This window comes from Delphinus delphis, chromosome 7, assembly GCF_949987515.2.
Source record: "Delphinus delphis chromosome 7, mDelDel1.2, whole genome shotgun sequence".
In the NCBI taxonomy this organism is placed as follows: domain Eukaryota; kingdom Metazoa; phylum Chordata; class Mammalia; order Artiodactyla; family Delphinidae; genus Delphinus; species Delphinus delphis.
In genome coordinates, this window is record NC_082689.1 from 93,434,131 (window position 1) to 93,446,176 (window position 12,046).

Sequence of the window (12,046 nt, forward strand, 5' to 3'; positions counted from 1 at the left end):
GAGAAAATAATTTATAACTTGTAAAAAAGTATGCTATAGAAATGAAAATAATTGTCTTAGCTCTGAAACACTTTCAGTATCTAGCTCCATTTTTAAAAACTACACTAACGAGGATGTAATTTATTTTAAACTTATATTTCTTTTTTTTATAGTTAATCCATCAGTTAATTTTCCAGTGTTAAACTAATCTTTCTTTTATTTGTTTGTTTATTTATTTATTTAGTCTAGTCTGCACCGGGTCTTAGTTTTGGCACGCAGGATCTTTAGTTGCGGCATGCGGACTCTTAGTTGCAGCATGCATGCGGGATCTAGTTCCCCGACCATGGATTGAACCCGGTCCCCCAGCACTGGGTGCACAGAGTCTTACTCACTGGACCACCAGGGAAGTCCCTAAACTTATATTTCAAGGGAGATCTTATTTACACAGTGCCTGGGCATCTAACAGATGCTCAGCAGACTAGATTAGGTAGCATGACCAGGGTCCTTGAGAAGGGAGAGCTCCTGGCTTGGTAGTGATCCTGTCTAATATCTAGCTACAGAAGAAATAGGGGATGGGCAGTCTCATGGGCCTCGGTTTAAGCAGGGTGGACTGGAGTAAAAAGCATGGAGGATTTGAGAGAAAAGAAAGATATAAAATCTAGTTTCAGGATGTATCTTCTTTTTTCCTTAGTTGCTTTCTATTATCAAGGGGCTTCAAAAGTAGACATATTCTTAGTGCTCAGAAGTCCTCAACAATTCCACATTTTACATTTTAATTACAATTTTCATTTTCTGCAATTACAAGAATATGCTACCTCCTTTGCTCATATCCTTCCCCATCCTCAGAATGCCTTAACTAATTTATGCCCATAATTTTCTTTTAAGAGCTGATTAAAGGTTTATACCTTTCTAGAAGACTTCTGTATTAAGTCCCTAACCTATTCATGGCCATATTTCACAATTCCTTCACTTAGTGGTCTGTATATTATCATCAATTTGTTGACCTGTGTTTAGATGTACAATTTATCTTCCCAGCTAGATTATTTTTACCTTGTTGAGATGAATGACAACGGCCTTTGGATTTCTTAACATTCGAGTCAGTTATGGGAAACCATGAGGCTAATAAAACAAACTCACTCACAGGTTATTCCAGAAAGGTAAAGGAAGGTAAAATAAATTTCTGGAAATGTGCCATAGATGGGCTAAAGAAATCTGACTTATTCATGAAACAGTAGGTATTTCTACTTTAGAACTATAAATTAAAATCCATGACATTTTCAATACATGACATACTCTTCCTTTTCTTGATTTAGTGAGGGGGAAAAACGTCAGTTCCAGCATGGGAAATTGCACATCCTTCTCTATTCTATAAATACTGACTTATAATCTGTACTGTATTTCATATACCTACCTCTACCTTTATTTTTCCCTCCCATTCCATTCTCAAGAGATTTTCTAAGGAGCTGAAGAATAGAATAAGACACTTGCTCATATATTGATACTTATGTATTGAATAGCTGGAAACACAGACAATGCCAGAAAAATCTACTTCTCAAAATTAATATGGTTCAGATATTTTTTTCTAAGTTAATGAAGTGAATGAATGATGCAATAACTGAGGACAGAACAAAGCTGCAATGACTAATAAAACTCTTAAGACTATAAAGTTATGTATTACAGAAGCATTTTCCCCATATTAAAAGGAGAAGAATGTAGCTACACATTTTAGTTATTCAAAATCCCCTCTACCCAACGCAGGTAAGAGCGACCACGTACCTGATATGATGGCACTGAAGGATAGGGGATGACCACTCCTTGAATCTGATTTCCAATGCTGTTCGGCTGGCCACCAACTAGGCTCTGACTCTGGGGTTGCTGAACTCCAACTATCCCCTGGTAGTTTTGCTGCTGGTTGGGCATAACTTGATAACCTGTAATGGCACAGTGAGTTAAATCCTGCTTTGAATTTAATTTATTTCACTAGCAGTATGTTTTTGTATTTTAAGCAAGTACTTTGTGTTCTAAGATGACAGAGTTTTGTTTAAACAGCAAGTCTCAAAAATCTTCTGTTATGAGAGCTAATATTTAAAAGGTTTACTATGTAGGTAACCCAAGTCAGCTACCCTCTCCGCCCTCCCAAAATAACACTCAAATAAAATTTGGGTACAAAGATTTCCTTTGCAGTTGAGGAAATTTATAGGGCCACAGACTTGGTTTATATACACAATTACTAGTTAGTGTATAGTACAGTCTGTTATTAAAAATAGTTTCTGTGGGCCAGGACTGGCTACATAATTTGTGGGGTCCAGTGCAAAAGCAAAATGCAGGGCCTCTTGTTAAAAAATGGAGAGTTTTGAGTTGGTAGTAGTAGAACTCGTCCTTCTGGAGACTGAAAATAATGGCAGGGGGGAACCACTTTTATAGAATAGTTGTATGTTTGAAAAACCACACTAAGATACGAATCCTTATATTAGGAATGTGTCAAGGGCACAAGGAAAAATGTAGTAACCTAGCAATTTTTAAGGTTATTTCCTTATATTATTAAGATCACTTAACAGAGGAACAGATCATTAGAGAGGTTAAGCAATCTGCCCAAAGTTCACAAATCAAAAACCTAAGGGACAGTTCTTCCTAAACTGAAGGCACTGTTGGTAATTTAACTAGTAAGTTAAGAGTATAAACATACTTTTATTAAGTGAATTTATCAGTTATTTAAACAAGAATCCACAATGATAAGCTTTGAGTAGTGAATATGAATTGTACAATATGTGTCTCCTGACCCTAAGAGGATTCCTTTAAGTAAACCAGTTAGCTCAAGACTTATGTAAATTACTAAAAACTACCACAAATCCTTTTTTTGTTTTTTTTTAAAAGAAACCAGATAAAAATAACTAACTGGCCTTCTAATCAGGGTATCTAAAAAGCTTCTACAACGATAAACCAAACTATGGCATTGCCTATACAAACTTCCACAACTAAAGGTCAGCGAAATGATTTCTCTGATAGCACCATAAATCTATTCTGCTACCTTATAAATATCAAGATTTCATCTCCATCCTTATTAATTCCTAAAGCAACAGGAATGGCAAAGATCCCATCTCAGGTATTGATTGTAGACAAGGGTATCACTCACTGAAGTTGCCTGGAAGCCTCAATGATTCCACTCAATGGCTAAATAATTGAATAAATTCTAACATCAACCTTCTCTAAAGATATGAATACAAAACATATCCAGTAACTAAGCAACATATTAACAACAAAGTAAAAATCAAGTACAAATCCAGTTATAGTGAATACTTTAATAGTGAAGGGTTTTATAAAATGATGCTATTTCTATGGCAACAGTGCTTTATTGCCATGTTTCAAATGAGTTCTCGCCAATCTAGCTTTCCCAAAAGCTGTATATTACGGTCCTTATGTGTAATAAAGTGATTGTTAACATGCTGTTTCTGAAACATTTCTCCCTGTGAAATTCCTATAGTCCTCAAATCTGGTGGTAAAGAAGCTTCTTTCTTTCTTTTTTTTTTTTCCCGGTACGCGGGTCTCTCACTGTTGTGGCCTCTCCCGTTGCGGAGCACAGGCTCCGGACATGCAGGCTCAGCGGCCATGGCTCACGGGCCCAGCCGCTCCGCGGCATGTGGGATCTTCCCGGAGCGGGGCACGAACCCATGTTCCCTGCATCAGCAGGCGGACTCTCAACCACTGCGCCACCAGGGAAGCCCAAGAAGCTTCTTTCTTGCTCCTTAGCCTAATAATTAACAACCAACCCTATTTTCAGTTTACCAAATAACAAGTATTTCAAATTCATACTCAAGTCCAAATATCATCGAAACGTACACTGACACATTTCCACCCCTAGGAAAAGAAAGGGCAGGAATGGAAATGGGATGTGAAGACCTTTTTTTGTGTTGGAAACACCACCTCTCATCCACACATACATCTATTGCAGGGTCAGAATTTGGGCTCAGCTCTTTATAGACTGGGAAAGTAACTTCTTACAATGGTCTTGTCCGAATTACAGTCCACTAAAATTAAAAAGAAAAATGTGACCACCTAGCAGAATTCACTGTAACATAATGTGACTTAAATACCTTGACTTAAATAGTCACATCCCCCTAAGAAACTCAAGTGTTTTTCAAACTATTTTTGTATTTTATTCATTGCCAGTATTTGGAGGTTCACCTTGTTTGCCTCCTGCCTGCAACTCCCTCTGATGAAAAGAAATCTGACACAGAAAACTTCAATACATAGCTATAGATTTCATGACACAGTGGTCTAATGCAGCATCACCTGGACACTACATCATGGAATTTACACCGATAAATTTCCAATGGTATTTTAGATTCTTTAATGCAACCTTAACTCCACTAATATCCATTCCTACAAATGTATATATATATATCTCCACACAAACATCACATTTTGAAAATGTGCAACATAACATAAAATCTAAAACATCTGACTCTAGCACCTCATTTGTCATAGACGGTTATGTAAAGATGCTGTGAGCTCAAGATGTGCCTGGAGGGTGATAAAAGGTGAGTGAAACACAGTCCCTATCTTTGAAATTAGGCATTCTTAGCCAAGACACCATAACAGAAGAGCAGAATAAACAGGGCATTATGAAATTAAGAGGGAGAAGTTAATCCTGGCTGGTATTCACAGAGGAAGTAACATATGAGCCTGGACTTAAAGAAAAGGTCTGGACAAAGTAAAAAACATATTTGAGGAACAGGGAAGAAAAGTGGAAGATGAAGGCAGAATATTGGTGGAGAACCAGAGATTTTACAAGTAGAAAAGCAGTGAGAACAATTAAGAGGTTCCAGATTTTAAAGACTGTGAAAGTAGAAAAAATAACTAATATTAGTACTTCATTCAGAAGTAGCACAAATAAACTGGGAACATGTTTTTAAATAACAGTGGAGCTAATAAAAATAAGAATGTCAAACACATTAAAAGAAAATACCTTCCTAAGAAGCTCTCTTATTAATCTTCTCATAATTTTGTTCATTGCCTCATTCCATATTTCTTTCTTTTTTTTTTTTTTGCGGTACGCGGGCCTCTCACTGTTGTAGCCTCTCCCGTTGCGGAACACAGGCTCCGGACGCGCAGGCTCAGCGGCCATGGCTCACGGGCCCAGCCACTCCGCGGCATGTGGGATCTTCGCCGACCGGGGCACGAAGCCGTGTCCCCTGCATCGGCAGGCATACTCTCAACCACTGCGCCACCAGGGAAGCCCTATTCCATATTTCTTAAAACTCAACAGGTAATATAAAATTGTTCTTGTTAACTGTTCTCTCATGGCTTGTGTACACGTTTAAAAAACCCCCCAAATAGAAATGGTGTGCTTTTTAAGGGCAGGGTTAGAAGCTTGTAACACCCTACCCACCCCGTTAAAGGAAAAAAACCCCAAAATATCCATATCGGTTATCAAGCAAATAAGCCAAAAAAGTGGGCACTTAATATTTATACTTACTAAATAAACAGCGAGGAAGAACATATTCTTAACAGAATGGAATCAAAATAATACACGCTTCTACACAAAACCAGGCTGACTGAGAATGAATGGCCAGTTTCTCACTGTCCACGTTTAGTGAATGGCATTTGATAGCAAAAGCAGTACTTAAGTTTTAAGATAACATGTTTATATAATAAGGTTAAACATATTTGCCTTTTCATTAAAATGAAACTTAATCCCATGAATACAAATCACCTCAGTCTAGAATCATGGATCACTCATTACGCCTCTCCTTAAAAAATGCATAGCATGGGGCTTCCCTGGTGGCGCAGTGGTTGAGAGTCCGCCTGCCGATGCAGGGGACGCGGGTTTGTGCCCCGGTCCGGGAAGATCCCACGTGCCGCGGAGCGGCTGGGCCCGTGAGTCATGGCCGCTGAACCTGCGCGTCCAGAGCCTATGCTCCGCAACGCAATGGGAGAGGCCACAACAGTGAGAGGCCCACGTACCAAAGGAAAAGAAAAGAACTGTTTTAGTTCATATCTAATATGTAAAGCTTGAAATGAAGGTTTAATTTGAACACTGCTGGGGAAAAAGGGACATTAAAAACACCTTTGAAAAAGCTTTATTTGATTATAAAATAGGTTTTCATGGAAGAAAATTTGGAAAATACAAAAAAGGGGAAAAGTCAGGGTGGAAAAAACCATTTTTGCATAACAGTCACTTGTAGATAATCACTATTTACATCTTGTATATATGGTTAGCCTTATTTTCCCTGCATAGATAGCAACATACATACCCACTTACATTGTTTATAGAAATGGACCATATGACACATTCTGTTTCAAAACCTTTCTCCATGCAATGTCTCCATAGCTAATCAATAGGGCTTGTACAAAGCTATGGGAAGGAAGCATTTAAGTAAATTTTCTTAGAACATATTTAGACCTCAAGTTAACAATAAAAGGATGAGAAAAAAACTCAGCTGATCTGAACTCTCTACGGCCTTTTAGGAGGAAGGCATGTGTCAAGAAGATTACAAGACAAAAAGACCAAGTATTTTAGGACAAATTATGGCAGCTTCTGGTTTCCATTCTGCAACCCAGCCCAAACACAAATTTAGCCCAAATCCCTAAGCATTTTCATTCAGAATACTACATAATTATCATTTCTTCGATAGCAGGACGAGGCAATAATATTAGCTAACATTTACATGACATTCACTAGGTTTTAGGTACTGTTCTAAGCACTTTCATATGCTAACTCTTTTAGTGCTCCCAATCTCATGAAGTCTTACTATCTCTATTTTTCAGATGAAAAAAAACACAAAAGCACAGAGAGGTTCACATTTTGTCCAAGGTTACCAGCTGTTAAGTGCTGTAGCTGGGATTTGCACATAGTAGTCTGATTGTAAACTTTACTTTTCTCAGGGAAAAATGCTGAAGTAGAAAGAGTACTACAGTAATACTGCTCAAATAAGCAGAACACTTAAACACCTGACCTCCTTCCATTTTCTGAGAATTTTGGTTAATGAAGACTTTTACTGTAGTTTAACAGAAGTTAAACAGAGTCTAAGTCTTAACAGAAATTTAATTACAGGAAAACAAAGAATTATTGTAAATAGTCAATCAACCAGGAAAGTTTTTTTTTTTCATTTGAAGATTATTTATGAGTATTAAGTGTTGTTACCTAAAACAGAATCAGAGTGAAAGGTGGTTGAGCAGTTAGTCCAGACTGGGGCTATACAAACTTCCGGGCTGAAAACGAGACCAGGTGTCACAGGGTTTCCACTACTCCCCAGATGCATGGTTTGTGACCTCTTTATTTCAGGGTTACATTTCTTTGTCTCATTATAAGAAGATTTCACATGTATATAAAACAACTGGGAAGGGGAAGAAGATGCTCAAATGGTGACATATTTCAGGTTCCATGTTCCCTGGTCTGGGTCTCTCACTCAGCCTGAGCATTTCCATGTCAATCTCCAATGTTCCTCTTTGGGTTTTTAGCTTTGCTATTTTACCTCAAAGGCTGCCTTTACTCAAAACGTATACTCTCCTGCCATATTCCGGATGAGTATACAGAAGATTTCTCCAGCAGAATTTTCATATATGTGGCTCTCCTCTCCATCAAGTTGAACTGCTTTGCCAGGAAGTGAGCTTTTACCAATGGGGCAATGCCAGCTTTAACCTGGACACTGTGTATATAAAGGGGCATGTCCTGTAACAGGGGTGAGCCCTTCAAGTTCTTGTGAAGCAGTGGCTCTTTTCTACATACTGAATAAGCTTTACATTCATTTTTACATTCCAGGCAGGAAAACCCACCAGGTTTGAGGTTTGAACCACACTGAACAGGAAGCTGTCAGGGGCTGAGGAATCTAACTTAAAAAAAAAAAAAAAAAAAAGCAAAAAGCATCATTTAACATTTGATACATTGTATGGCTGGTATCCCAGGAAGGAAATTCTACTGGCATTAGGACAAGTACCTGAACTGTTTTTCAAGAAGTCGTGATGTTTGATCACTCATTCCAATACTTAACGACAAACAACAGTCCAGTGACTAGTTACAAAGTATACAATTTTAGAGTATACTCTCTAAAGAACATGATATTAAATGCTGCAAAAAGATTACTGGACTTTTTTTGAATGACGTAAGACCATGGGATCTATGTTGGTTATTAAAGTTACTATAATCACAAGCAAAACTAGAAATATTCACTTGGAAAGCACTAAAAAAGACAAGAAGTGCACAACATCATTCTACTAATCCAATTAAAGATAAGCCCCTTACTATTGTTTATGCAAGACAAAATCATTAATAGTTTATTAGCAACATAAAGGCCCATGTAATTACAGACATGCCTCACTTTATGCACACTTGCTTAATAAAATTTACATCTTAAAGAACTGTTCAAGTTGCTTTAAACCTGTGTTTAAACATTCACGCTGCAGAGCATCAACTGTTACAGTGGCACTTATTAGAGAAGTGGCACTGTGCTTCAGGTTCATTATCTAAGTATTCAGACCAAAGGAAGGGAGGGACATAGCTCTGATAGTTTCAAAAGTATAGTTTGAAGACTGCCAAGTATGAGAAAAAAATCCAATGATCTGGAAAAGAGGGAGAAGGTTGAAGATTAGGAAGGGTAAAGTAAATTCCTAGAGAATGAAAAGTACCACTATGTTTGAAAAATGCTACAAGAAGAGTATTTCCAGTATTCTGACGCTCAATACATCCCCAACTTGGCTACTACCTAAATTATTCTTTCCTCAATAAAGTGTGTTTCAGTACATCATAATTAAAAAAAAAAAAATCCTTCCTGTGATACATCTGGATTTAACCTGGGTGTAAGAGGAAAATAGAATATCTTTTATAGAAATTTGTGAGTATTGTGGGATAGCATCTATTTTGTAAAGCAAGCAATGCCTATATTAAGTGATACCAAACAACAGAATATAAACACCCAGATCTCAATATAAGGTATTATTTAACACTGACATTCTCCTTTGTTAAAGGACTGCACTGTGGCAATATTATCCCGTTTCTTCCAGCACTTTCAGAGGAAACCACAATCAATTTTGCAAGCTGAGAGAACTAGGACAATATAAATTGATGGCTCAGGCTCTTCCCCGGAGGGCTCCAAAGAATATTCTATTTTTAACTCTCTTTCACTTCAACAGAGAAGAGAGCAAGAAGGGAACACAGTGCTCAGCAGAAAAGTATTGCACCGGCTTTAACAGGCTAGTTTTATTTTATACAGGTGATCTCAAATAGCATTTGTGTTAAAGGAAAGCATTCTTAATAATATGGATTAGACATAATTAGAAAGATAATAAAAGAAATTGAAGAAGTGCTTAGTCAGAACAGCCATTTAATAAATCTAAGGTTATTTCATTTAACAGTATTATTAAATTTTTTCAAGATTGAATTTGTACAGCAGAAGCACTGTCAGGGTAGATTCTTCCTTTTTTGGATGAGCCATTTTGCCAACTTTAAATTTAATTGTAACTAGGTATCTACAAGGCAGTTTGTGAGAACTGTTTCCAAATCACCAAAATCTCAAGTTTGTAATCTGGTTTGTCTTATGTTTGCGGCACTATCCTAGTGAGCAGGCAAGTTCAACTAGGGATAGTCTGTTAGGTGAATGTGGAAGGACACACAGCTGCCAGCACATCTTTGCTATTCTTCTCCTCTATCACCCTCTGCTCTCCTACTTCTGTGCCTGAAATAAACATAAATACAAACATAAAAACAAATCTAATAAAAACAGCCACACAGAGGTTATAGCTCACAGCTATTTAAATGACAGTCCTGTGGAAGAGGGCATACGACTCAAGGAAATCTGTGGGTACTTACCAGATACATTTGGCTCCAGTTGCGGCAGGTTAATGGAGAAGGGAAAAGGGAAATAGGTGGATTTGTAGGTAATATACAATGTTTAAGTCTGAGCTGGTCAGGCAGTGCTAAGAAATGTTTACAGAAACAATGAAAAAACAAGGATAGTCAGCGCTACTACCCAGCAATATAAATACAAAATTCCTATTACTCAAGTCAAAAGTTGTCAGTAAAGAAATTGACTGTGTAGATAGAGTCCCTATTTGACATAAGTAAATCTCTTATCAATATCACCCCTCCTCCACTTATCCAATAGGGCCCTTTCTTCCTTGCTTGCCTTTTACACCCTGGTTACTTTTAAATTTGTGCCCTGCAATGCTGCCAGTATTCTGTGCACCTTACAGACTATTTAACCTGAAGTGTTCCTCCTGTGGTTGTGGTTCATCAGGACCCTACTGTAGTCTGCTGGTTGGAAAGCTAAGATTAAAGGTATAAATGCATTGATAATCTTTGAATTTAACAGAGGTTGCAAAACTAAAATGATATTTAGTTCTATGAAGTCATTTTGCTTCCCACATGCATACAATATCACAGTTTGGAAAAAAATTAAATTATATCCCTTCAAATAGCTTCAAATGCGTTTACATGTCTTAGGTCCATTTAATGGCATGCATAATAATATTCCTAAAAAGTTATTTAGCAACAGGGAAAGAGATGTATTTGACTTTCCCTAATGAGTCTGGCATGCTTAAGACATTAAACTTTTAAGAAAAGCTCCAATCAAAATTAATCTGCCATTCAAATCCGCTTTGGAAAAGAAATTAAAGCAATAGCTTTCATGAATTTTTAAAAGATAAATATATTAAGCCAAGGTTGTCACTTAAATTCAAATCCCTATTTCTGAGTATGATGCATGATTAAAAGGCATTACAATTAATGGAAAATATAAGCAAATGTTAATATACTTTAATACAGCATTAAAAAGAAAAAAGAAAAAAAAAAAAGGGCAGTGGAAACCTGAGTAAAAAGAAGCCAGGAAGCAGCTGAAAAAGAGACCGGTTCACTGTGAGAAATGTAAACCTCTCAGACAGTGCTACGGCCCCGAATCCAACAGCTCAGGAACAAGGCCAATTATTGCAAAATATTCAACATATATGGTGAAGCTGCAAACTTTTCAAAAGAGTCATAAGAATGAAAGCAGCTGCATAGAAAACAGCCAGGCCTCATAAACCTAAAATCTTTGCTACAATTACTACCTGCAGGAAAAGTTTCTTTATAGTATACCAAGCTTCTTATATGTAGTATACTTCATAGTATTCAAGCTGTAAATTTTATGATAAAGGGTTAAGATAACAAATCCATATTACTGCAGCTGGCAAGTAACCAGATCTTTTGAGATCTTTGCTTGTATGGCTCCAGTTTTGACAGTATGTCACTAAGCTACTGCACACCAGTTCTCCAATGTTCCACCTTTCTGAACTAGAAATGACTCACATAAGACAGACACACAGAATCATGGAATTTTAGAGTACACAGAGGCTTCAATAGACGATACAGTAAAACTCCTTTACTTTGCAAGTGAGTAAATGGAAACCCGGAGGCTTTAAGTGATACACCTAATACCACTTAAATACAAATAAGGGTTGTCAGGATTTGACTCCTATTTTGTTTTCTTTCATGTTATATAATACATTGTCCAAAAGGCCTTATGTAGCCAGAATTTCTTCTGCTTCTGTTGACAGGGGCTGACTCAACCTTGTTTTAATGACCATAGTAGTTTCACATTCATAACAAAGGATTTGTACATTTATTCCCCAGCAGTAATGTTAGTACTGATTTCAATTCAGTCCCCATAATACATGGGTTTATTGTCAAGGAGATCAACAACTACTGCAGTTCTCTGGTACACACTTGCATGGAAGACCAAAGGCATTTTATCCTTGAGATATTTCCCCAACCTCCTTCCTGCCCCCAAAAGGGAAAATAACAAAAAATCCTATATTTCTATTGCCCATACCCTACCTGATCTAAGAATATTTGATTCAATTGGGTTCGTTAATTTAGGGCGAAATTTCTTTAGAGTCATATACAAACATTTAAGAATTATTTTTTTGTATGTACCTCAGTGAAAAAAAATTGTTCCAAGTTTATCAATGCTTTCATCATTTGGCTGAATTATTAGTTTCACCCTTTTATGTAATAAAACAATATGCTTCTTGACTAAATGTTATTTGACAAGAAAAAGAAAAGTAAGGGATGTAACAAATTATTTCTAATTTTAAT

The 12,046-nt window shown here is 37.0% G+C and overlaps 1 protein-coding gene across 7 annotated transcripts in view; it reads right to left on the reverse strand.

Annotated features, from left to right (window-relative positions):
* The window catches only part of R3HDM1 (R3H domain containing 1), a 114,299-nt gene that overhangs the window by 40,464 nt on the left and 61,789 nt on the right, over positions 1-12,046 (reverse strand). For all 7 annotated transcript variants that reach the window (XM_060016886.2, XM_060016884.2, XM_060016885.2 and 4 more), the window contains one exon: positions 1,756-1,910. In XM_060016886.2, coding sequence (XP_059872869.1) covers positions 1,756-1,910 — 155 coding nt within the window. The remainder of the gene's footprint in view (positions 1-1,755; positions 1,911-12,046) is intronic.